The 27,352-nt window shown below is 37.0% G+C and overlaps 1 protein-coding gene across 5 annotated transcripts in view; it reads left to right on the top strand.

Moving 5' to 3' along the window:
• Positions 1–27,352, top strand: part of TRAPPC8 (trafficking protein particle complex 8) — a 52,322-nt gene that overhangs the window by 9,967 nt on the left and 15,003 nt on the right. For all 5 annotated transcript variants that reach the window (XM_038127182.1, XM_038127180.1, XM_038127179.1 and 2 more), the window contains 22 exons: positions 1,295–1,384; positions 2,733–2,907; positions 3,298–3,451; positions 4,593–4,674; positions 6,122–6,369; positions 7,360–7,475; positions 8,743–8,893; positions 10,210–10,310; positions 11,808–11,913; positions 13,445–13,576; positions 15,569–15,793; positions 16,807–16,915; positions 17,633–17,827; positions 18,016–18,146; positions 19,226–19,300; positions 19,995–20,121; positions 21,152–21,309; positions 22,105–22,547; positions 24,938–25,085; positions 26,356–26,452; positions 26,908–26,976; positions 27,093–27,133. In XM_038127182.1, the coding sequence (XP_037983110.1) occupies positions 1,295–1,384; positions 2,733–2,907; positions 3,298–3,451; positions 4,593–4,674; positions 6,122–6,369; positions 7,360–7,475; positions 8,743–8,893; positions 10,210–10,310; positions 11,808–11,913; positions 13,445–13,576; positions 15,569–15,793; positions 16,807–16,915; positions 17,633–17,827; positions 18,016–18,146; positions 19,226–19,300; positions 19,995–20,121; positions 21,152–21,309; positions 22,105–22,547; positions 24,938–25,085; positions 26,356–26,452; positions 26,908–26,976; positions 27,093–27,133 (3,173 nt within the window). The remainder of the gene's footprint in view (positions 1–1,294; positions 1,385–2,732; positions 2,908–3,297; positions 3,452–4,592; positions 4,675–6,121; positions 6,370–7,359; positions 7,476–8,742; positions 8,894–10,209; positions 10,311–11,807; positions 11,914–13,444; positions 13,577–15,568; positions 15,794–16,806; positions 16,916–17,632; positions 17,828–18,015; positions 18,147–19,225; positions 19,301–19,994; positions 20,122–21,151; positions 21,310–22,104; positions 22,548–24,937; positions 25,086–26,355; positions 26,453–26,907; positions 26,977–27,092; positions 27,134–27,352) is intronic.

Below are 27,352 nucleotides of genomic sequence, written 5' to 3'. Positions count from 1 at the left end.
AAGCTGGAAGTTTGTCTCCTATTAGGCTTTTTTTTTTAATGTGACATGGGCTGACTGCTAGACTGAATTCAAGTTTGGCTATATCTGACTTCTGTGTGTCTGAAGCCAATCTAAGATGGCTTGACAATGTAGAATTAAACAAAATGCATTAAATGAATGCCAAACAAGATAATTCCAACATATAAGTGAACCTGTTTCCTAAAGTTAGCTTAAGAAATCAAAGTGGTGGTTCGGCTTGGTTTTTATGAGATTGTGCATGAGAGGTTTACAAAGCATTAGAAATTTTTATTTAATTTTATTTTCTTTTTATTTACTATAGTCTAGCAATGTGGGTTTTTTAAGGTCATATAAAAAATACCTTCAGATTTTCTTAACAATTTTTTTTCCTCTACTAGTTACTGTTTTCTAGTTTGCAGGTGAGATGACCCTGGATTCCAGTTACTGCAGTGTGAAATCAGGTTGTTGAAAGTGGATTGATTTTTATCTGTGGGAGTCTGTTTCCCACTCAAGGGAAAGGAGTTGGAGAATGAAGATATAATAGAACAGGCTTAAAAGAAGAAATAATAGTTCAGTTCTTGACCTATAGCTGGAGTGGAAAGAAATGGACAATATTAGGTTCACATATTTTTGATGTCCCACACATCCTGGGTTTCCCTTGATTTGTTACTCTTAGGAAAATGAAATCCCTATTGTAAAAGGGCATTGAACATGGCAGGTTAAAATTATTAGGAATTAATGGCACAACTTGGATCTGAGGTTTTATCTTCTTGGATCTTTGCCAGCTGAACTGTTTGTTTTAGCAAGACATAGGAAGGGGACTGCTGTCAAGCCAAGTCAACACTTGTAGAAAACAGGCAGCATAGAGTTTTGGTAATCCTTACCTCCTCTACATACTCAAAAATGAATTTTGTTTCTTGGTCAATTCTTACATCCCTATCCCAGAAATTCAATGACTGTTAGAAGAATTTATTTCTTTCTTTGCCAAGTGTGTGGTAAAGAGTAGTCGGTTTAACAAGGACTCAATACCTGTGAACCTGCAGTGGTGAGGAATGTGGTGCTTAAGGTGCTATTCGGTTTCACAGGATTTGATTCAAGAATTACTGTTTCTCCTACTTGTGTTGCATCTAAAATACTTTCTCCTTGGACTGTTCCCTCTTCTTTCCCCTGCCATGCAAACCTTGTCAGAGTTTGCAGGCTTCACTTTTAGGTGTAGTCTTTCATACTTCCTTTTCATTAATGGGTAAACAAGTTTCACTGAGTAGTCTAATTTGTCCTGTTTTATTGTGTATTTCAGCTACTACTCCTTGGTTTGAGTCTTACAGAGAGTGCTTTCTTCAGTCCATGCCTGCATCTGATCACGAATTCTTGAACCACTATGTTGCATGTATCCTTTGAATGTTACAGACTGCTCCAGGGAATGCTGTTACAAAATGTAATGTAGGAGACACTGAAAGTTTTGCAGTAACACTTTCACAATTATGATTTGAAGCCTGTATATTTTTCCACTATGTCTGACTACACAGACTGATTTCATAAGGGCGTTGGGGTTTTCTTTGTGGCTGTTTGGCCTGAATTTTTTTGTAGTGTTCTTATTGGGGTTTTTTCTCCATCTCTGCACACTCTTTTTGTGTCAAAGTGGGCTCAAAGCCAGTACCTGTAAATGAAGCTCCATCATCCTGAGACACTTTCTGCTGTAGCTCTTTAGATATCTCTTGTTCATCCCTTATCTACAACAGAGGAATGTATGTTTGGGATGCATCTGCTGCTTTTTAATAGCTTTTTGTAAGCAGATGGAGTGGTGGAGGTTGGGGAGATGATGTTTTGGAAATTTGGTGAACTTTGAGCTATGCTGGATAAAAAGAAGTCTGGAAAGATTGGAATGATGCCTGAATATTTTCACTTTTTTTTTTTCTTTTTTTTTTTTTTTTAACCAAAGCTTAGGCCCAGTTTGCTTGTCTGCAGGGAAATTGAGAGTAATCACTGTTTCATGATGTAGCTGGTGTTAAGCTTTACAGTAATTATGATACTGCAGGTTTTATGACAAGCTCTTCTTTAATTCTGTACTGAACATTATAATTTCAGTATGGGGGAAAGGTATTATAATGGCCACACCTGTGCAGAATTAACTTTGCAAAATACTGATTCTGGCTTCTGAATTTTAGTAACATTTAAATTATAACTTTGCTTTCTGGTTTCTCTGAAGTAATGTCTTTTGATTTGGTGAGTAGATGTAACAGAATGGGATGTTTCTTATTAATGACTGTGTAGTTGCATTGAGGTAAAAATCTGACCACTTCTGCTTTTTACTCAGGTTGTGTTGCTGTGTTTATGAGTACTAGTCATCACTGTTGTTCGCATGATAACTTAAAGCCCCAACTCTCCTTGGAAGTTGAAAGCTAAAATATGGTGGGGATGAATTTCAGCTACATGTTTGCTATGTGAACATCTGGTCTCTATCTAAAATCTTGAACTGGCTATCCTGTAGCAGCTTAAACTTAGATTCACTGCCAGAATTAGAGCAAACTACTGTTGCATCTCATTTTGCAGATGTTAGTTAACTGATTGTTTTTTATGAAGAGTAAGGCTAAATTTTGATTGCACATTCTTTTGTGGCAGCATGTTTTACATGCCTAAGTATTGTACTCATCTGTTCTATTTTATACACTTCCTGTTTTATTCTATGATCAGTGGTGTCCCTGTGTTATTTGGGTATTTGTCCTTAATGAATTCAGGTATGCTGGTAGTTTCTTCTAGTGAACCTGACCCTGTGGAGCAGTTCCTGAAGCTGTCCCAAGAACAACATCGGATTCAGCACAGTAGTGAATACTCATATCCCAAGTGGTTTATACCAAACACGCTCAAATATTATGTGCTACTGCATGATGTAAGCACAGGAGAAGAACAAAGGTGGGTCATCTGCCTTCAGTGAGCTTACAGATGAGCTCTTTGACCAAAATGTTTGTGTTGATAAATTCTGTTGAGATTAGACATGCAATAGGATCCATTAGCCAGTATGCTATTATCAAGACAGATATTTGAAAGTATTATTTTTAGATCTTCTTGTGTTCATGTAAAATGAAATTAATCAGTCACAACTTTTGGGGTAGGTGCTTTCTTTGGTAGCTCTCTGAACTAAGTCTCAAAGATTTTCAGGTTCACTCTTGCATAACAGATTTTTTTAAAAATAGGAGAATTTTCCTTTTAAGCACTATGGATAATAGTCTAAAATAGTTTGGAGTACACGCTCTAAAGTTAGTCTGATATCAAGACAGGATAAATGTTGTTTTACTGTTTCAGAGCTGACTCCATTTATGAAGAGATGAAACAGAGATATGGAACTCAGGGTTGCTATTTGCTGAAAATAAATTCTCGGGTGTCTAACAGAGGCGCAGACGAACAGATACCAGATCCTTGGAGTCAGTACCTTCAGAAAAACACTATCCAGAACCAGGTATTACAGTATTCTAAAAACAGATCTTACCGTGCTTAATGAAAGTCCATTTTAGTTGCATTAAGTTTCACCTTAGTGTTATGTATGTGTTCCTACAGAATGAGTAGGCAGTCCAGACACTTCTGACGCAGCTGTGGCTTTTTGTGAGGGCATAAGATGAGTCCTCAGTAGGAACTGTCCTCTGTACTACTTAAGTTGACAGTAAGGAGCACTGAAGCACTGGACTGTCTGAAACAGACTGACAGGAGCACAGAAATAATAGACAATAAATAAGAAATAATAAGAGCTGTAAGAGGAAGTAACCTCAGAAGTGTCCTGTTCATAGTAACTTTGTACCTTCATTTTTATTTGTCTTCCTCAGTCTTAAATTTTTTTCCTGGGTCTTCTGTACTTCACTAAATAGTCTGGGTGTGTTGTTTTGTGGGAGTATGTGTGGTTTTTGTGATAACTTCTTGTGGGTCTAGTCTGGTCTGTCGTCTGCTAAGATTGCAATGGGTAGTGTGTTTTGAGTTTGCCATAAATATCTGTATTTTTTGCTTTAGAACCAAAAATACTCTTTTTTGAGTTTTGTTTTGACTGACTTGCAGTTATAACTCCTTATGATTAAAAGGTTTCTGGAATCATATTTCTTTACCAAATGTAGCTGTCTGTTCTAGGTAGCCATTCTTAGCATCAGCTGCTACTGAAAAGTCAAAACATTCCATATTCTATAAGCAAAGAGAACCAGTGAGTTACAGTCCACCATAAACTAATCAATCATATATTTTTCTTTTTTTCTGTCCCATGTCAACTGTGCAATGTAGATCTTTGTGTGTGTGAGCTTATTCAGGAACTGCTTTAGGGAATATATTTTTGCTGCTGTAGGCATTGCTGTGCAAGAGTTGGAGTTACTTGGGTTGACAGGGAGGCCAGTTGAGCAAGTTAGAAGGTACTTGCTTCATTTGGTGAATATAACTTCCATCTTTAAAATAAGACGGTTTCTTAAAGCCTCAGAAACTACTTAGAGAAGTTAATACATATGAATAAACATGCTGCTGTAGTAATTCAGTTAACTTACTGAAATTGACAACTACTGTTTAATGACTTGTATGTGGTTGAGTAGTCTTAAAGTTCTGACTTTTTTTACCGTCTTTTCTGGCAGGATTCCTATGAAGATTATACTGTTGTTTCAAACAAGAATACTGATCACTTGATATCAGATGGCATAGACAGTGAAATTAAAGGTATTTTTGTAACTTAATGAACACCTTGATCTTACAGCATTTACACAACTGTCTTTTGTCTTGGACAGTATTTAATTAGATGGTCTGTTAGCCAGCTCGGAGTAATGGTTTTTTAAATGCTCTAAGTGTCCTCAAAGAAAAATGCTGTGGTACTGACCTACTGTATTGGTGACATCTCCTTAATGAGATGGTTAATGATGTATTTGGCTCATATTTTGTAAGTCTAAGCATATTGTGTGCAAACTCTGGTAATAAGTGAAAATAGCATAGGATTAAATGGTCAATTTTCATAATAATGAAAGTTTTGATTTGCATGCTTTGCTATAACTTGGAAACTGAGGTTTTGGAGTTTGTCCTTGGTTTTTGGTATTAAATCTGTAAATGTTAAGGAAGTGCTTAGTTTGTAAGTTGTTTGGAAGCACTTGCTTTGGAACTTGGCTTATGGATGGGAGAGGATAATAAATGAAATTGAGTGCAAATTATTGCACCCTTAAAAACAATTAAGATAGCTGTGTAGGATTCAGATGAGGGGCATCACCAAGTAGGGAAAAAGTGAGGTACCCTGCATTGCCTGGCCTGCCTTGGCCCAGATCCTTCATATCTCACCTGAAAGGCATGTGGAGACCTAGCTTGTGTAGGAGACCCTACAGTTGCCATCTTTGTCAGGCCTTGTAGCCCAGATGTAGTCTGCCAATTGAAATTTACAAACTAAGGATTAGATTTCATGAGTAATATCTGTTGAGGATTTACTTTCACAGCTCAGCTTTGCTTGATGCCAGATAGAGCAAGCTGATTTTCTTATAAATAAGAGAACTGCTTAAGTCTTAGAGTGAAGCAGTGTCTCAGTCTATTTCAGAGAGCTAAATGCAATAGTGGTCAGCAGCCCTTCTCATTGAACAAAGAGGACTTTGGAGGAAATTGTTTTGCATCATGATTGCTTGGAACAACATGGAAAATTAGGTTTGTTTTGTTGGTTTTGTTTTGTTTTTTTTAACCTTAAAACATAAGCAGGAAAAAAAGAGAGCATGGACCCAATGGAGCCATTGTAGTAATTGCTGCAATCCCAATTGCTGCAAAACTTTGATGAATGCTTTATTTTGATTTTAATGTTTTCATAGTTTTCCTTCAAAGTTGTTAATATTAGTCTGCATACTGGAAGATTTTTTTTGCACTGTAGTTGAGAACCAAAACCGTACATATTTAGTCATGTTGTAATTCTTGAGATTGCCTGAGCTTTCTGAGAATTGCAGGAATGGTGCAATATTCAGTGCTCTGCTGCTGCCTGCTCAGCATTGATCTGTAGTGCAGAATAGTTGGTGACTTGCTTTGCTTTCCAGAGTTCTGAGTAAGGGAAGCTTTGAAGTAGGTTAGTAAAAATGACCTTTAAAACCCAAAATATTTAAGTAGCTTTATACTTACTGGAGCTTTTATTTCAATCTTTTAACAGATGGCTTGTCAAATAACTTTAAGACTCATCCCCTTCAACTGGATCATCCCAGTGGCAGTTTGGATAGCACTGATTACATGAAGGCTTCTACATCACTTCAAGACTCAAAGAAGTCAAATTCTGGGACACCTCATGGTGCTTGTTTAACTCTCACAGATCACGATCGAATTAGGCAGTTCATACAGGAATTCACATTTCGGGGACTTTTGCCACACATAGAGAAAACAATTCGACAGCTCAATGATCAGGTCAGTTTACCCTTAAAAACACTTTGTGCTATAATAAGGAAAAATGTTTGGGGTATAAATCCAGTTATCCTGAAATCTGTTTTGACAGTATTACTTCCTTCTGCATCTAACAATTCAACAGTCTTGCTGAAAACTGTTAGTAGATTTAAGAGAAATAACTGAAGTTTTCTCATTATTGCTTAATGTGTCTTTTAAAAAAACAAGAACTGATTTGTATCAACAGCTCCAGTGCAAGGTGGCTTCTTGGTGAAAGCCTGTGTGAACTGTTTCCAGGGAAGTGTGTTGAATCTTAATATTCCATGCTTTTAGATGATTCTGGCATGGGGAACAAAATAGACTTAGTGTTTCAACATCAGAATACACAACTAAATTTAAGAAATTTGTTTAATCAATAATCATCTGCAAAAAAAGCTGTGTCCTTCAGTTGCTACTTGGCAGAGAAGAAATGTAGGGACACCCAGAATTGTGTAATTCTGTTGATTTCAGCGGTTTTTGCAGCTGAATATGCTTCTCTCTAATTCCACTTCCAAAAAAATCCTAGTATGTCATGCCCATGTTCAGTCAAGGTCATGCATTAAAGTATTTGCATCACAGTGAAGTACTTTATTTTACAAGTAGTCTAGATTTTAGGTTGGACTACTACCCAAAATTAGATATTCTAATTATTTAGAATTTAGTTTTCAAACAGATGTATCAAATGTTCAAGGTCTTAAGATGGACGTTTCCCCAGTTTACAGAAAGAATAGTGAACCTCAACTGTCTGAGATAAAATAAACATATGAATTATGAATATATGAATATAAATAGATGAACTTTGGTCTCAGTGTCAGATTAATTCTAAGAAAGCGTATTCCTAGCCATTTTACTCCTTTTATTTATTTCCGTTTTATGGAAGAAAAATCAGTTCACAAAGCCATAATGAAGCTTGGCTTTTTATATTAAACTTGCATCTCTTGCAATGTAGTGCTCTAATTCAGTGTCTTTCTCCAGTTAATATCCAGGAAAGGCTTGAGCCGATCATTGTTTTCTGCTACTAAAAAATGGTTTAGTGGCAGCAAGGTTCCAGAGAAAAGTATAAATGAGCTCAAGAATACTTCTGGTTTGTTGTAAGTAATCTCAGTCCTTATTTTTAGCCTTTTTAGGGGCGGGAGGGAAAGCATGTGTTTGTTTGATGGTGTGCTGCAAAGTGAACTAAACCAGCAATGTTGGGAATTATTTCAATTGGAAAAATCATGAAAAGTACTGTGCCTGAATATGCTTCAGTACAGTAAAGGAGTAGCAGAACTTAAAGAAGAAGGGGATAAAATAGACTGTTTGCAGAGTCATCTGCCTGCTCTATTTACAATGAAGCTTTCTTTCTAAGTTAATATGAACACATGATTTTAAGAGTAATAGTCAGAAAAAGAAGCTATGGTTTGTCATGAGGGATTTTTCCAGAATTTGTACAAGCTTTTCCACTTGTCATTACAGGTGGAAAACCCCATGTATAGGTGTTTTTGCTTATGTAACTATGCAGTTTGTTCCAGCGGAGTATTGAGTATATTGCCTTTACAATGTGTTCAAGAGCTAAACTAAAGGGAATTTCAGACTTTGTGCACCTGTGTCTTAGTTATACACTAAAACCGGGTTTTAAGTGTTACCAGAATAGTAATTCTGTATGATTTGGTAATTCCCACTGTATGATTTGGTAATACCTGAATTAGGATGTATAATCTTGAAAAATAACTGTCTTTACCACAGAAGTTAAAATAATTTTGGTCATTGTCTAGTCAAGGTTATTGTCCTCGACATGCACATACAGCTTCAAATGTCTCTGTTGTGCGTCTTTGGATTCATAATCAAAGTGTTGCTAATTCCAGCTTTCTGTTTTGACCCTGTAAGCATACTTCACTTCCTGCAGCATTTGACATGCAGGTGTGTGTGAAAATGTATTTGATTATCACTGAAGTGACTCATATGTATTGGATTAACCAAAAATTAGATTGATACTTGCAGAGGACAGGAACTTGCAGTGTTTTGGCGTAAAGCATAGTTTTTAGTGGACTTATTTATTTCAAGAGAAATGTGGAGAAATAACAACTTGAAGCCAAGTGAACAGTCAAAGTCTTTTTTTCCTTCTCATACAGTTCTGCTTGGCTCTAATGGTTAATTTGACTGAGCAGTTTCAGTGGTAGTAATGAACTCCATTCAGTATTTCTTGGTTAAGAGGAGTATGTGCTTTCAATGTTACTGAAACAGTGAATCTTGCTAGTTACAAAGTAGGATGTGAAACCAAGTTAGATGTGGTGGCAAGGAAGCAGATTCACTTTTCTTGGCTGTTTTGGGGCAAGGCTGAGAGAGGATGACTTTGAATTTAAATATTTGTATTTATAGGTACCCACCAGAAGCGCCAGAGCTTCAAATCCGGAAGATGGCAGACTTGTGCTTTTTGGTGCAACACTATGAACTTGCATATAGCTGTTACCACACAGCAAAGAAGGACTTCTTAAATGATCAGGCAATGCTTTATGCAGCTGGAGCACTGGTTAGTACTTCACATAACATGAACATTCTATGAACTTTTTCTAATAATCTCTAATATTTGTCTGAAGGTAACAAAATGCAATCTCTCTGCTCCACCTCCAAATTTGTAATGGTCTCCCCACATCTGCTGCATATCTTTAGGAAATTCTAAGGTGTTGTATAATCTGTTTTCTGCTGTTATATGAAGGGAATAAAGGTATGAATAAAAACTGGAAGTTAATTCTTAATAATATGGAAAGGAGAAAACCTAGAATGCAACCTCCAGAAAAACTGATCTTTAAACTGACAGCTCAAATCCAGAAATAAAATAGCTTTATAGTATCTCTTTTAGACTTAGACAAAATAGTTATTTGCCAGAAATTCAAGACTCTCTCACTATAAATATGGTATTATACGTGTTTTCAGGTGAATTAAAACTTGAAGGCTGTACTTTGAGTATGTCATTAGTGAATTTCACTCTAAACACAAACTCATTCATAATTTCTTCCTAAGAATGAAGGTATTTATGACTAAAGTAATTTTCAACAAGATAAGTGGTAGTACTGGGGGAAAATGAGTAATTTTATCAATGTTTAGAAGATACGTATTATAAACTTTAGTCTGGTTAACTTGCTAAAATTCGAAACTGCCTCATAGAGGCATGGAAGCATTATTGTACACCTTTGCATCTTGATGAAAATTTTTACTTAAATGCCTGTTTTGACAGTTCAGAAAGTTGCTCTGCATTTATATAATCTGAATAAGCAAAATAACGTTAAGAAATCTTAATTTCCAAATGAATGGAAGAAGTCTTAATTACAAATTCGTTGCAATCTACTAGTCTTAGTGTTTACTTTCTGCAGAAAGTCTTTGCAATAATATTTTCAATCCATGAGAAAATAAGTAAAATTTCAGACTACATATTTCCTAGAGTTTCCTTGGAAGCTGATAATGTAATTTCATTTAAGCAAAACTCAAAAAAACCAGACCAACTCTTAAAATACATTGTTCCTGTAAAAGTAGCACTACCATCTTCCTGATAATAGGAAGTTCTTTTGGATTTGTAAAACTGCACTGAATCAATGCTTCAGTGCAGTTGGGGGTACTGTCAACTGCAAACACTTCTGTATGTAACGGTCTGGCTAATAATAAGCAGAGCCATAAATAGGCTGTTGTATTAAACCTTTTATCAGTTACAGTGTATTGGATAATTTTATATGCCAGTAACTGATTAGATGAAGATCTTGAATTTAATACTATTGAAACCGGTTCCTCAGTATTTTGAGGTTTATGATTTGTTGAAAAACCTACATTGACTCTACTGAATTTCTCTTGCAGGAAATGGCAGCGGTATCAGCTTTTCTTCAGCCTGGAGCTCCTAGGCCATATCCTGCTCATTATATGGAGACAGCAATTCAGACCTATCGAGATATCTGCAAGTATGTTGTTTACTTTTGTACTGGTCTTTGTACGGTGAAAGTTGAAAGATCTGGTGGCTTAACTTTCTTGCCCTGCACAGTAATAGTGCCAGATGATCACAGAATGATGGTAACATATTAAGGAGTAAGATAAACTAACCTATCAAGGGTAGCGTGAAAGGACATCTGGGCACTTCTTAACAGAGTGCTTATTGAACTTGTGTACTGAATTCACATGGTAGATTTTTAGGTGGTGGGGTGGCTGCAAGGAAGGTTTCTGTGAGAAGACAGCAGGAGCTGCCTGTGGCAGAATCAGTTTTCACTCATCTTCAAAATTAACCTGCTGCTGCCCAAGCTGGCAGTGCTGCTGTTACCTCTATGATAACACATTTAAGAAAGGGTAAAAATAGCTGTGCAGCAGCTGTGAAAAAGGAGTGAGAAAATGAAAGAAACAGCCTTGCTGATACCAAGGTCAGGAGAAGGCGGGACTTCCCTGCAGCCTGTGGTGAAGACCATGCTGAAACAGATTTTCCCTTGCAACTCATGGAGGTGCATGGGCAAGCAGGGATCTACCCTGTAGCCTCTGTCCTGATGCCTGAGCAGGTAGATGTACCCTGAAGGTGGCTGTAGTCTGTACAGAGTCTATGCCACAGCAGGTTGCTGTCAGGAGCTGTGACCTGTGGGAAAACCACACTGAAACAGTTCCTGAAGGACTGTACACTGCAAAAAGGATACATGCTGGAGCAATTCTTGAAGAACTGCATCTGTGGGAGGGACCCCACACTGGAACAGGGGAGGAGGATGTGGAGGAAGAAACAGCAGAGGAGAAATGTTATGAAGTGACCACAGCGCCTTTTCCCCTGCCTTGCTTGTGGGGAGGAGGAGGTAGAAGAATTTGGAGTGAACTTGAGCCTGGGAAGGAGGATTTGTTAGGAGAAAGTGTTTTATTTCTGCTTTTATTTATCACAGTGCTATTCAGTTATTAATTGCCAATAAATTAATTTAATCTTCCCCAAAACAAGTCTCTTCTGCCCATGACTAAATGGTGAATGATCTCCCTGTCCCTTTCTTGGCACATGAGGTTTTTAGTCTGATCTTCTTCCCCTGTGTTGCTGAGCAGGGGGTGTTACAGAGCAGCTTGGTGGGCACCTGGTACACAGGTACAACTTGCCCGTACAACCTGTTTCTAGCTGTTGATTTCTTGTTTCTAGCTGTTGATTTCTTGTTCATCAGATCAGTTTATTTGGTACTCTTACAAATACAATACTGTTCTAAAAAATGCTCTGCAGCTTTCACTTTCATAAAGCTCCTATTATAGTAGGATTGGACACTTAATGTGTCAGTCTGTATGTGGTTGTTCTGTGGGGAGTGAACTTCCATATATTTTGCTTTAAGAAGAATAAGCAACAGAACCTCAGTCTGAGCCCATGTGTAGAAAATTAGTAAGATTTGAGATAAACAGTTCTCTGAGGTTTATTTTGATAAATATTTATTAATACATGCATGTTTTTACTTTAGGAACATGGTTCTGGCTGAACGCTGTGTACTGCTTAGTGCTGAAATCTTAAAAAGTCAAAGCAAATATTCAGAGGCAGCTGCTCTTCTGATTCGTTTGACCAGTGAGGTAAAACTTAGTAGCTTTTTCCGTTTCTGCCCTCTCACTATTTGTTTTCTTACCCAAACACTTCTAGGTTACCTTCTGATTCTTGTGCTACAATATTTTCTAGCCAAAGGTAGCAAATGAACAGGTATAGAGCATGAAGTGAAGAAAACTGTGTACACTGTAAGTGAAGGAACTAGTACAGTTACTCTTTTTCTAGTCAAATGACTTGCTTGACTTCCTTAAGCATGCTAAATATGTTATTTTTGGCTTTGTAACTAATTTTCTGTGACATCTGCTTAGCTCTTGGATGGTGTAGCTTACAAACTCATGTGTTAAAAGTATTAGCATGGCTTTCTAGAGCCATAATGGACGCTGTCCCATATATAATCAGAAGTTCTCTATAGTTTAAACAACTAAAAGATTACTGTAGCTCAGCTGGTATGAATCATTAGAACCTTGCTGTGTAAGTGAAACCCTACACTTCTGTGATATTAATTGGTGGAAATTAAGCATGGATCAGCTTCTAACCAGGAATTGTCTTGCTTTAAAATGAGTGAAGAAAAATGTAATTCCAGTAATAGTGTAGCATCTCCTTTAAAGCTTGAAGGGAAGTCTTAACTGGTAGTTCTGACTTCCTGGCCAGCCACACCAAATGTGATGCTTCTGAGACCTTCCTTGGGCTGCTTAAGCACAGAATAAATCTTGTTTAGATTTTTCTTTCTCAAGTGTCTCTGTAGCTTCATTCTTGCCCTTTCACCTTAAGATTGCTACCAGTGTTTACAAGAGCAGCCCAAGATATTTAAGCAAGGAATTTAAATACTATTAGCTCTGCATTGTGATTTTACAGCTTAAAATTGCACATAGTATGCCTGTGGAGCATTTTGGTAGTTGCAAGGAAACTCTTCACAGGATACTATATTGGTGTCTCAGAGCATATTTGTAGTCAAGATACACACTTGAGCATCACTGAACGTGTGGAGTTCAGCTGTGGTTAAATCAAGTAAATTCTGTTCTGATTGGTTAAAGTAATATAGCTGTATCTTGGCAGAAGAAGAGAAGGATATAATAGTAAGAAATTGTACATTAAGAAATCAATATATTTGAAAGCTTCACATGATAAAAATTCATCAAGTTTCATTGCTCCCTGTATTTTTCAGTTATCTTGGTAGACATCTTGTTTTTTGGTTCTAGTCTTAATATATGCAGGGGGAGGGAGAGGAAAATAAGGGAGAGTGCTTCAGAGGTAATGGTAAGTGTTTGAAACTGTAGCCTGAGTAACTGAAAAAGCAGGAAATACTTCTTTTGTTACTCATACTGAAACAGGTTCATATATGCTTCAGTAGAAGAAATAAGAATATGATGAACACTTGAAAAATACTTCTAGTCTTATTTTTATGTGCTCACATATGTATATAATGTTTGCATATAAAAGAATCTTCAACTTCACAGGACTCTTACAACTTACTGTCCCTCTTAGCATTAAAACAAGGCCACTGTTATGTTTATGGTTTTATTCAACTCAGGCTAATTCTTCTTTTTTCCTTTTAAACAGGACTCAGATCTTCGCAGTGCACTCCTGTTGGAGCAGGCAGCCCATTGTTTTATAAACATGAAAAGTCCCATGGTTAGAAAGTTTGCATTTCATATGATATTGGCTGGCCACAGATTTAGTAAAGCAGGCCAGGTAAGTATTATCTTTCCACATGGAAGATGATATGCCTGGTATTAGATACTTTGAAAAATATGTTAAGTGTGTCATTAGTCTGGAAAAAGATGCTTGGCTTCTGACACTTCTGTATTAGTCTGCAGTATTCTGTTCTGTAATCTTCTGAAAATGATTTCTGGGTTGATCACCCTTGCCTTTTACTTCTGTTTTTGAAGGAATGCTGAAGATCACTGACTTGAAACTTAAGTGATGTGTGTTTTTATTTCTGGGTCTCATTTTATACACAGTAATTTTGCTTTTTTGGGCAAAGGAATATTTTTACTCTTGAGATACGAGTGAATTGTGGGAGATAAATTATTTGTTAAATTCAGGTTATTAGAATAATAGCAAAATTTAGATATTTGTTTTTCCTGGTGACTTAAATACATGTTCTTTATTGGAGGTGCAGGGGTGTGAACAGTTACTACACAACAAACCAAAACGTCTCTGTGGCTGTTAGACTTAAATGGCAGTTAAAGCAATACAGATCAGATAGTTTTTACTCCCATTCACATTCTTTTGCAGGCAGCTGTAACAGTGGTAGACAAGCTTTTTTGGATAGAACTTTTGTGCTTTGTTTCTGCATAAATTGTGGGATACATTTTGTAAGGATATCTTATGCTTGATTCCTGCTGGGGTTGTTATTGCAAGACAATAATATAGGAGAACCAAGGTGTCAGATTTCTGTTTTGAACAAAGCCATGTGGTCTTGGCTGGGGATTTTCTCCCACCCTACCTAATCTCAGTCTCACTGTCCTGGTAGGGACTAGAAAAAGTATTTTTGCATTGTTGGCTTCTGTGATGTGAGGAATAGTAGGAGTACTTCACCCCCTCCTTGGTTTTCTTCATGCAATAGTTTTCCTGTCTGTTGTTATGACAGAACAGTAATGACAGAAAGCTATTGATCAGTTTTTCATATTTTTATTCTTTTATATTTTGTTCCTTTGGGAAAGTGAATGCATTTTGTAAAGTTTTGACTTTGTGTAACAGTTCTCTTCGTTGTTTGTGTCTAATATTTGTAGGGATTCTGGTTTCCAGGAATTACTTTTTCAGTGTTACAGGAAATATAGCTATTTTATTTTATTTTATTTTTCCTTAGAGGTAGGAAAATATAAAATGCTACTGAAGAGAAATCAGCCAGGCTGTTTAGCTGCAGACCATAATACCATATTTTAAAGTATCACTAGTAGGTGCTGATGTTAAGGATTTACTGCTTGTACTCTGCTGTCATCACCATACCAATGTGAACATATATTAGATTTTTTCCTCATTAGTGCTGTAAGTAAGGGAATGCTGTTGCTATTTTTTAGAAGCTGAGATTTAGCTGTATAGTGAATGTCTACACAGCTGTTCAATACCTAGACTTGGGATTTAATGCCTGGGTCCTGAGGTATGTACAGGAAAGGAACTGTGTAGCTGACTGGGATCAGGCCATCTGTCTCCCAGTGGCTGATACGATGACTGTAATTTTTCTTGTATGTGGGGCTGTGTTTTGTTGATTTTCTTGGCATGGATTTTTTTCCCAGATATATATACTGAACAACAGTTGGCTGAAAGTATCACACTGAAAGTTCAGTTTGGGTGGAATGTAATGTATTAAATCTAGCTTATGTCCTGAGGCTTGGCAGTAGAGCTCTGTAGACTCTAGCAGTCAGTCCTAAAGGAACTTCAAACACTGTTTTAAAAGTAATCCTTTCTTATTTGCTTTTCTAACTTACTGCCTGTTACTATAGTCTTTAAAATTGTGAACTTAATCTGGAGGCCAGGCTCTGTACTGTAGGAACAAGCACTTCTGTGCTTAGGTTAGTATTGACCAGATTCTATGAGGCGCAGTTCTGGAACATTACATTCCACATAGTGGCAGGGATGTGGTAAAAAGTACTTTTCTGACTTACTGTTCAGTCTTCCTAATGTTATAATTGCAGTCAGTGGATAACGTGGTAATGTGACAAATTACCTTTTTTCTTGCAGAAGAAACATGCCTTACGTTGCTACTGTCAGGCCATGCAGGTTTACAAAGGGAAGGGCTGGTCTCTTGCAGAAGATCACATTAACTTCACTATTGGACGTCAGTCCTTTACGCTCCGTCAGCTGGACAACGCTGTGTCTGCCTTCAGGCATATTTTGATCAATGACAGTAAACAACCTCCAGCTCAGCAAGGAGCTTTTTTAAGAGAATATCTTTATGTCTATAAGGTAAATGACTTCCTTGTCTCTGTTTCTTGAGTAATAAGTAATTTTTTTGCCACCAATTTTCTATTGAATCATTAAATGATTTTCTGTTGTAGCTACTTCTGTCCAGGGTTGGGGTTTTTTTTAAATCTACTTGATGTGTTCAATTTTTTGCTTCACACTTCAAAAAACCCGCACATGCTGCATTTTGTGTGTAGTACTTTTACAGATGGGTGTAAGTATGGGTTATTATCACAGTACTGTATGTGTTTTTGTTACAATAAAGTCTTCTTTCTCAGGGTCATAGTTGAATTGTAGTTGTGATAAGTTTCATAGTTTTTTAGAGGAAATGGATCTGTTCTTTTTTGATCAATTTATAATGGTTTTGAGGACTTTTGATAATACATGTTTAATAAAGACTAGATAGCTCTCTCATCATCCATATAGTGAATTCCATTCTTTAATAAGGATAGAATTTGATGGTTCAAGTGACTCATTGAGTTGTGTTTAAGTTCATGGGTGATTCTGGATTGCAGTATTCCATATACATCATGGGGTGTTTATGCTGATATTGCCACACAATATGCAGCCATGTAGCTACTGTCTTTTAACGCTTATGAACAGAATTTCTGTGGTGTTTAAGTTATGGCAGACCTTACTTAAAGGCTGGTGTTTGAGTCCACAGCTCAGCGTGGTGAGAGTCTTGTTTAGTGGTGGTGGGATAGTAAATGTAGTTTGTCAAATTCTGAGTTAGAGAGTCAGGCTTTGCATCAAATAAAGCTCATAACAGCAATGCAACCACGGTAGTGATTAGATTTCAGGGTTAAAATAATTATTCTCCTTTTCCCATAAGGATTTCGCAAACTTGAAACACCTATTATAGAATAAAAAACCTATGTCAAACAGTTAATTGAAATTATTTATTCCATCTTAAAAGTACTCCCTGTTCAAACATTGAGTGTTTTTAACTTGACTTCCTTATCATTCAACCATTGGTAATGTATGTGACACTCGGTTTTCTTGCTCTTTTGCTCCAGAATGCAACCCAGCTGTCACCTGATGGTCCCTTACCACAGCTTCCTTTACCATATATTAACAGCTCAGCAACTCGTGTTTTCTTTGGCCATGATCGACGACCAGCAGAAGGTTAGAAAATTTTAAGTAAACAGTTTCAACTCCCTTTTTTAAGGAACCAAAATACCTGCAGGAGTTAGTGCCATATAAAAGAAATCTGTCATTATGTAAAACTGAAGTGACTGGGTAACTTAAAAATATTTCAGAAGAAAAGCTTGAGCTTAATATCTATTGGCTGGATGTTTTCCAGACTTTCTGTGTAAACATGAAATCTGTGTATGTGGTTGTGCGGACTGTCACTGTTTCACACACCTGGGAAGCTTCAGTGCAAGTCTGTAATGAACTTCATGAAAGGGATTATTATTGCTGTAGCAAGGACTGGATGCTAGTGGCGATACTACAAATTAGCTTTACAGTTAACTTCCTCTAGGATGAAATATTTGAAATACTCTGATTCCTGAGTGTAAAGAAAGCTGAGTACTGTGGGGCTCTAGTCAGTTATAAAGTAAAAATTACCTGTAGCCTGAGTATACTATGTAGCACGCTAAAATCTTGGAATACTGTGGTATCCGAATTGAACTATACTCAAATTATTCTCAGTGTTGTCTTCCATGTGTGTATTTCAAAATGTCCTGCAATTCACTTTTTAAAATCAATTGTAGCATAAGAATGGTAGTGACCTAGAACTTAAAATATTTTAAGAATAGTTATCAAACTGCCAGTGCAACCCTCTGATGCAGCTGTTGCACATTGCTGCTCTCACCTTTAAGACCTCCTTCCTCTTCCCAGGTGAAAAGCAGGCAGCTACGCACGTAAGCCTGGATCAGGAGTATGACTCTGAATCGTCCCAGCAGTGGAAGGAGCTCGAGGAGCAGGTTGTGTCTGTGATAAATAAAGGAACAATACCTTCAAACTTTCAACCGACACAGTTCTGTTTAAATCGCTACTCAGATAACTCCAAATTTCCACTTGCTGTAATAGAAGGTAAAGTTAAGATTTTTACACTTCAGAAATAAACTGGGTTAGATAAATTTGTACTGATAGTTCCTGTCTTATTAGAGATTTGAGCCAACATTCTTGTGCAAGTTGTTTGTATGTGAATACTCTGAGATAGCCTTCAGATTGTAATGGGGAAAGCCTGTTGTCATTATTTTCTTGCACTTTTTTGATAGAACCAATAACTGTAGAAGTGTCCTTCCGAAACCCTCTGAAAGTTCCTCTTCTTTTGACTGACCTTTCATTGCTGTGGAAGTTTCAGCCTAAAGACTTTGGTGCAAAGCATGACGGAGAAACAAAAGAGCAGGTAAAGAAAACTTCATCCTTTTCCAACCCAAACAGCTGCAGGTGTGGAGTATATATTGAGTATTCAAAATTCTGTAGCATGAAAACATTTAAGCATAAACATTAAACATGAAGGTTTAAGTGTAAACAAAAAAAAGGGCAAGAAAAACAGTAGCTACTGAAATAATTTTTATATTATCTAGATTTTCCTAGATCTGTAGGGCACAAAGCAGCAAAGTTAGCAGAAAATTCTAATGTGTATTGTAAAGCTGAATGCAAAACAAAATACTTCCAAGATTTCATTATATATGTACCACGTCTATTTTGAGTCACACTAGCCTTGACTTGCAAATATGAGTGTCAGTAGGTAGATTATCAAATACCCTTTTCTTATTTGAGCTACTGTACATAGTGAAATGTGTGTTCTGAAAAATTGTGCTCATATAACACAGAAACATCTTAGTATCTTGATTAGAAGAGAAATGAAAACTTATTGTAAAGATTAATGTTTTGAATACTTTAGATGAGCTGTTGTGCTACTGTTTAACTTAATACTTCAACTAATGCTGCCAAAAGCTCTGATGGACTGTTGTCGTATCCAGGTTTTAAAGGTTTTAATATATTCTAATACTGAATAGTACATTAAATTCCTAAATAATTTGTTTTCCTGGCCAAAACTTTGGGAGCACAATGATCTCTAAAGGTTCTCTTAAGTATTTACCCAGGTTATAAATGTGGTTCTACATAGTGTAAGTCTCAAGGCTTACCATACACTTTCCCTTCTGTTTTTATCTGAACTGCTGCTTTAATGGTATGATAAATACTTCTGTGACTATCTGTGAAACAGACTGGGAATAATTCCAATTTATAGTGCTAAATCTTAAATTTCTCTTAAATCAATGTTTACTGAGCTCTCAAGCTGCTTTTTTAATTCGTAAGTGCTGAGAAGCTGAGCAAGCAGTGCTTGCTTTTCCAAACTGTTTGGAAATTTCTATGATTTTTTTTCCCTTGAGCACTTTAGGAAGGGTATTGGAAATATTATTTACAGCACTTTCTCTGCCTAGGAGTAATAGAATATAAAGAGCTGTTTCTCCTTTTCAGAGTACGTGTGATGAAGATATGGTAGGAACTGAAGCAATAGCAGAATTTTTAATTAATAGTGAGGAGACAAAAGTGGTAAGTACTTTACTTTGTTTTAAAAAATCTTTTCAGTGATGATCTGTAGTGTGCATTTCAGATTTGTTATGATCTGAACTTAATGCTAAACTGACAGAACACATGACTGAATCAGAAGTTCCAGTACCTCATATATCTTACTACTTTGTATAAATGTGAGAACCAGTGACAGTGGGCACAAGAGGCTCTTCCTGAACATCAGGAAACGTTTATAACTTCATTTATAACACTTACTTATCTTGTAAATGTGATGGTGCTTGAGCGCTTGGCACAGGCTGCCCAGAGAGATTGTGGAGTATCCATCTTTGGAGATATTCAGAGCCCTTTGGATGTGGTCCTTGGCAGCTGGCTCTAGATGGCCCTGCTTGAGCGGGCCAAGTTGGGCACGATGACCTCCAGAAGTCCATTCCAGCTTCAGTCATTCTGTGATTCTGCCCCTATTAATCACAGTGAAGGTTAACTTTAAGGAATTATTTCTAATGTAGTGATCATTTCTCAGCTGTGAACTGGTTTGGTAAATTCTGTGTATATGAAATTTTCAATCTAGTAAATGATCTATATTTACTGTTGCAGTTATAGCTGACACAGCCATTAAGTAAATGTAGCTGTGAGTGTGTTTGGCAATTGGACATTTAACTGTAATAATACTTCTTTCTAGTAGCAACAACAACAAAAATTTAACGTATCTCCACAGGCAAGACTAAAGCTCTTTCCCCATCAAACAGGGGAGCTACATATTCTGGGAGTCGTTTATAATCTTGGCAGTGTTCAAGGTGCTCTGTCATTAGATGGGATAGATCCTTCTATTGGATTACAGACAGGTAAGTGTATTATTACTTTAAATTGTGTGTTTCTGGAAGGAGGAGACATGGCTTCTGCAGAGTAGGACTAAATTCTAGTGTCTAATGTTTGACTACCATGATACAAGGCCATCCATCAGGTAGGGATGTAGAAATAAGAGAAAACTGAAATGGGAAAAGAACAAATTGGCTCTTGTACGATCCCACAAGGAAGGATGCCAGATCCATACTTCATTGCTCCTTGTAAATCTGCTGAATTTTTGAAACCAGTTAAAAAATCAAAATGTAGATATTCCATCTAAGCCGTGTTGAATCTATAACAACTTCCATTGACTCTCTTGCTGTTAATTTTTCTTATGCACCTTTTTGTGTTGTTAACTTTCAACATTTTGTCTAAATGCTGCACTGAAGTCCTTTTTAGAGGTTCCTAAATTTAAATTTGGCTGACAGCTTTTTTTTTAGCATCTTGAATTCTCTTTCCTTTACATTACTATATAAATTGACAATTAATTGCATGCTACTTGATCTGTTTTGTTGAATCATTCATCTGAAATTGTCTCTCACATTTAGTTGTTAGATGAAATGGAGATAAAAATGTGTGAAAGTGTCTGAAAGAAATAGAAGCTTGTTTAGAGGCTGGAAACCTTTCGACCAAAAACCATTTGGAGAGTGGTAGCTGTCTTTAAAGGATATAATCCTCTAAGTGACTTTTCCACCCTGGCAGAAATTGGGCAAGGAAATAGTGCATGAAGCTGATGGCATTTATGTCTGCCGCTTCTCTTCCAGTTGTAGTCAAACTATTGAAGGGCAGAGTAAGCCCACAACAATGGATAACTGGCTGTTGGAACTTGAGCTGGCCAAGTGTTATGTGACTGTAAGCTTTGAATAGTTCTTTGTTGGTGCTGCTACTTAATTAATGAACACCGCATGGGCTCAATAACAAAAATTAACTTTTGAGATTGGATTGGGAGCTTTGGATCATTTCTTAGAGACAAAGTCAGGAATTACTTAAAAAAACCCAACTAAACAAAAGTTCTAAAAATTTTTTCAGGAAAGTTTGTTTCCAATGGGTTATCTGTACGAGGAAGACAAGATTTAGAAATCCAAGGACCTCGACTTAATAACACAAAAGAGGAAAAAACATCAATTAGATATGGACCCGATCGACGTTTAGATCCCATTATTACGGAAGAAATGCCTTTGTTAGAGGTATGTAGCTATTTCCTGTTGGCAGTTTTGAGAAAATAGCTAAATGCAGTTTATATATGTAATTCTAACAATAGCAGCTTGAATTTTGTTAATGCCTAAATTTTTCCAGGTAATTTCTGATCTGTCAGTGACAAACTTGTGTGTTTTTTTTTTAATTGAAAACTTGAAGTCTCAAAATTAGTGTCCTTCTGAAATTGCTATATTCCCTTTAGAATTTTAGTTGGCAACAGCTTTGGTAGCCAGATTTTAAGGTAAATGGGGAACAGGCAAAGAAGCTTCTTTTTGTTTGCTTGCTATTCATCCAGAAAAGTTACTCCAGCTGGTTAATTAAAATACAGTGCTTTTCCTTTCTAGGGTTATTAAAATGGTCTGGGTAACTGGTTAATGACAGGGGCCTATAGAGTAGGATGGATCAGCTGGAAGGGACTACACTGATCATCCAGTCCAGCTGCCTGACCAAGTTACAGTATGTTAATAGCTTTGTCTAAATGCTTCTTGAACAGTGTCAGGCTTGGGGCATTGACTACCTCTCTAGGAAGCTATTCCACTGTTTGGCCACCCTCTCCATACAGAAATGCATCTTAATGTCCAGTCTAAACATCCCCTGGTGCATCTTTGAGCCATTCCCACATGTCTGATCACTGGATTTCAGGGTGAAGAGATCTGCACCTCCCTCTTCACTTCCCCTCAGGAAGTGTAGGCAGCAGTATAGTTTGCGTTAATGGTTGTTTGCATGGCATTCCCAACTTGGCTCAGTGTTCAGGTTTTTATTTTTTCCTTTTCTCTCCTATACAGGTGTTCTTCATAAATTTTCCTACAGGGCTTCTCTGTGGAGAAATCAGAAAAGCGTATGTAGAATTTGTGAACGTAAGCAAGTGTCCTCTTACTGCACTGAAGGTCGTGTCCAAGCATCCAGAGTTTTTCACTTTTGGTGGAAATACTGCTGTTTTAACACCACTAAGTCCTTCAGCCTCTGAGAACTGTAGTGCTTACAAGACTGTTGTGACAGATCCTACCTCTGTGCGAACAGCACTGCTGTCTTCAGCTTCTTCTGCAGACTTTGGGGTTGGCACGGGAGGTTCACCTGAAGTAATACAGGTTCCGCTTCCTGATGCTGTTCTTCTTCCTGGGGCTTCTGTGCAGCTGCCAATGTGGTTACGGGGACCAGATGAAGAAGGTGTTCATGAAATTAACTTCTTGTTTTACTATGAAAGTATTAAAAAGCACTCAAAGATGTGGTAAGTTCTTCTAATCTACCTTCTCTGTCATACTTATTGAACACATTAGATTCTGTGATTGTAATGGTAAAAGTAAATATTACTGGATTTCTCTCAGTTGCTGTGATGATGTGAAAATGGCCTGTTATCTGCTATTCTAAGCAATATTTTTTCTACTACATGATCTAATTTCCATAGGAAATTATGTTGCCTAAGCTGCTTTTATAGAAGTAGTAAATACTAAATTATTAAAATAAATTAATAGAAGGAGGGTTAATGGAATATTACGTTAAAACTACCTTTGTTTGTATTTAGTTCCTCTGGAACCACATTGTTCTGAGGTGTAGGGTGAAAAATCATTAACCTAATTTGTTTCTACATTTTATAAAACAAAATCTTGTCTGCACTGAATGAAAGATTTTATTGTTAGTTAAAATTTGGTTAGTAATTGTATTGTGGTGAAGGATATTCCCTTTGGAGGGGTTAAATACCAAGTTTGACTTGCACACTGTTGTGTAGTCCCTTTTTGAACCATCTTGAGAGAGTCCACAGTGAAGTTTGACACAACAAGCTAAAACAGCCCCAAGAAATTCATTCACCACTTCCTGTGGGCAGGCAGGTTTTCAGAAAAGGGGGGTTCCATCATGTTTAACAATTGCTTGGGAAGACATGTCATCATACCCTGCTTTCTCCTCCCTATTTTTGTTGCTGAGCATGACACCGTATGGTATGGAATATCCTGTTGGTCAGCTGGGTATCAGCTGTCCCAGTGTGTCCCCTCCCACCCTTTTGTGCAACTCCAGCCTTCTTGCTGGTGGGGTGGGGTGAGGAGTGGAAAAGGCCTTGGTCCTGTGCAAGCCCTTCTCATCAATAACAAAAACATTCCTGTGTCAACACTATTTCTAGCACAAATCCAAAACATGGCCGCTTACTAGCTACTGTGAAGAAAATTAACTATCCTAGCCTAAACCTCCATACTTGGTGTCTGTACCAGGGTTACTTCAGATAAACTCTAGTAAGATGGACTGAACGTGTTCTTATGGCTGAAGCTTGTAGTCTAAGCTAGTTCTGAGAGAGAAACAAAGTTCATGTACTGTGAGACTGGTTTGGGGTGTAAACCAAAGCAGAGTAAGTTGAAGATGGTTGAGAGAGTGGATCAGTAGCATATTCTCAAAACTGAAGTCATGCAAATGCACCTTTAGTTTAGATTTTTCTGTAGCTTCTGAAATATCAAAGTTAGCATTTAATTTGGCTCTAAACTAGTCTGTAGGAATAGGGAATTTGTCCCCTTACAACTCATAGTATTCAGAAATAGAGGTGCTTGAGAGATGGAAGAGTGTTGTTTGAGTAATGTACTTGTTCCTTACTGTACTGCAGTTTTGAGGGAACTGCTCTGGTTTGACTGCTCTTTGTAGATGGAGCATAGCTTTTAAGTGTTCAAAAATATATGTAATTTGTAGCACTTGAAAGCTATACAGGTATCTGTATATCTGAACATTACCTGCAAAACTTAAAAGCTTCTTCTGTAATGGTGACATTGTGAAGTAGAGTTTAGGAAGCCACTGATTTTTCCCTCCCAAAACAAAGTGTCACATTATATTTCAACATATTTAGTAGGTAATGTGTGTCAAACTTTTACATGCCTCTAAAATGTTTCCAAGTGGAAGTTATGGTAACTAAAAAGCTTCTACATCGGGAAAGCTCCTGTGTTTTGAAGGTGTCTGCGAATGGAATTGTAAAGATTAATTCATCCTTAGAAAAGCAGGAAGATAACTTTCACAAAGGGACTGCTGTCCTGGAGGTTGAGCATACCTGGGAATAGGCAGGGTGGCTGTGGTTTGATTCTCTTTTTTTTTAATTCTCTTTTCAGGAGAATTTATTGAAGGCAGTGGTATTCTCAGTGCTTTTATAGTAAATATTTATGGCAAGAGGTGTGACTAAGTAATGGTCTTTCTCTCTCTCACTTACTCAGAAACTGTTTTCCAGAGCATTTGGTGGCATTAAATAGCTTAATGATATCTGTGTGCCAGTACATGTCTGTTTGCTTTCACTCTGCCAGTTGTCTTAGATCTGAAACATTTCTGAAGTGTTTTTCCTCATGGTAATACCTGAACCTTTTTCTCCAATATTTCACAGTGACTTAGACTGCGTGTTTAAGGAGCACCTACCCATGCAGCAAGATGGTTAAATATAAAGTAGGTTTGATAGGGTATCTTCAGTGAAAAGTGTATCTTTGGTTGGAATGAACAAATTGTCTAATGGCCTTAATATTGACAAACATAAAAGCAAAATTTCTTGATGTCATGTTCTGGGCAGTCCTGGTTCCTGGTTGTTCAGAATGTTGTCTTTATTTATTTACTTATTTTAGTTTTTTTTTAATTATTTTTTTTCCTCTCTCCTCCCTTTCCCAGTCACAGAGTATTAAGGCACACTGCAGTTATTTGTACCAGTCGGTCTCTGCACATTCGGGCTACTGTCTGCAGAAGTAATGCACTTGGGGATGAAGAAGGTAGAGGGGACAACATGTTGCTCTTTGTGGATGTAGAAAATATCAATACTGTAAGTTCTTATTTGTGTTAATAATAATAATAGTATTGTCCTGATACTATAATAATAGTATCTCTGCTGAAGCTCAGCAGATATGAGCCAATATCTACAGTAACTTTGCAAACAAAAAAAAAAACAAACGCAAAAACCTTGCATATTTGCATATTCAGTTACTGTTGGAAAGAGTATTAATGTGAAGTTATATCCTAACTCTCTGGAAATCTCCTATACTAAACATATTGCAAGACTATAGTTCATAGTGTTTTAGGAAGATTTATTCCAAATTGATGAGTGTTCTTGATCTCAGCTTCCAAGGTTGTCTAATTCAGAACTGTGTCCCCTTTCAGTGAAAACACTGGTAGAATTAGTGGTCATGTCAAAGTCAGAATTTAAGCTCCAATTTGAAGGAAATTTCTGTTTACATTTATCACCAAACTATAAAGACATTTTTACTAATGTAATCCAAATACAGATATGTCTGTTGACTTACTAAAACAGATGAAAATTCTCAGTTTTTCAAACCATGCTAATTTAAATTTACTAATTTTTTTGGCAAAGCTGCTCCCATTTTTTCAATCACAAAGCAAGGTAACTGAATTGTCTGTTCATAGAATTCATAGACACTTAGTTGGTAATGGAACCACTGAGCTGATTTGTCATTGTCTTTTAAAGGTGTGTGCGCTCTGGTTTTTTTCTTCATTTACTGAATATTGTCCACTCCTTCAAGGAGGGAGGAATGTTTCTATAAAGGACTTAGCAAGTTAACAGTGTGAGGCTTATTTTTCTACTACCACCTCACTCTTTACAAGAAAGGAAGCCAATTCCAAAAGCTACATTTTATTGTATATAAATGTAAACCCAAAATAGATCTTGAGTTTCTAGGATTTATGATATAGCAATGCTCCTAAATTAATCCTAGAAACTAAGCAGCATTGTGCATTGGACAGTGTTCTGCATTGGAGTTAAAAAGCCTAGTTTTTGTTAAAGTTGTTCTTAATCTAAAATACTAGCTTGTGTGTCTTTTTCTGGGGGATCCTTATTTCCTCTTTGTGTGGCTTTGTTTACTCGAATTGGAGGTTGCTGTGATCTGGGACTGTTGCTTTACTTTACAGTGGGTCTTAAATCTCTCCTTGTCTCTAAGTACTGTGTGTTATGAGTGGTGTGAATAATGAGTTAAATTAAGATTCTAACAGTGCCACCTTGCAGTGAACACTTACTGTGCAATGTAGCACATCACAGTTATGACTGGTTTTCTTTGACATAACTTTTGTCTGTTCCGTAGAGTGAGACGGGTGTTAAGGAATTTCATATAGTGCAAGTTTCAAGCAATAGCAAGCACTGGAAGCTTCAAAAATCTGTTAACATCTCTGGAGACAAAGGTGTGTATCTTTATCACCAAAATGACGGCAAGTCTAGCTTCGGGCTGATAAAAACAGTTAAAAGAATCTTACAAGGAGCTGAGTTTAGCTTTTAGACTAATTAGTTTCTAATGACTTTGTCCATTCCAAAAATACTAAAGCCCTTCTTTTGTTATATTTCAAGAAATGTGTATTTACAGATAACTTATTCAAACTTAATGAATTTTAAAAACAAGCTTAATTTACAGGTAAATTATTTCTGTGATGTAGAGGAATCCATGTGTGGGGTGGCTGATAGCTTTCCTCACAAGAAATATGGTTGTGTTGTATGCCATTGCTATGCCTGATTAGCTGTGCTTGTTGGGTATCATCCGTGTGTTTCCTGTTTGTGAATGTTCAAGATTTCTAACTTTTGTCTAAGGGACTCTGATTATGCTGAAGGTGAATAAAAAGATCTTGCCACCTTTTTCTTTCAGATACTAAACTGGCTAGCAGAGAGAGAGCGAAGTTGTGTTTTAAAGCAGTGAGATGCAAAAACTCAGAAGGTAAGTTTTTTTCCTGAATGTGGTAACTTTTTGAAAAAGATACTCTTTTGGATACTGTATGCTGAAGTTGTGACTTCCATGATGCTTAAACAGTGCTTTCTCTTTTTATCCCTTAGAAAATTACACATTTGCAGATATTGTCTTTGGAAATGAACAGGTAGGTGGATGGCTACAGCTGCATATTTTGTCTTGTATAAGGTGTCCCTGTCATGTGAAAGGACAAAGAGGTGGTAAGGTAGCTTAGGCTAGCTTGTAGTTAGGAATATTAGGATCCCAGCTCCACAGCTGAACTACTTTAGAATCACATTACAGTGCTGGCTTTTTTTGCTAATGCTTTTCCTTCCTTTTCAGCTCTTTGGAGTAGTTATTTTAAATG

Source organism: Motacilla alba, chromosome 2, assembly GCF_015832195.1.
Source record: "Motacilla alba alba isolate MOTALB_02 chromosome 2, Motacilla_alba_V1.0_pri, whole genome shotgun sequence".
NCBI classification, from domain to species: Eukaryota; Metazoa; Chordata; class Aves; order Passeriformes; family Motacillidae; genus Motacilla; species Motacilla alba.
Note: the sequence above shows the minus strand (reverse complement) of the source record. Positions and strands in the feature narration are given on the sequence as shown.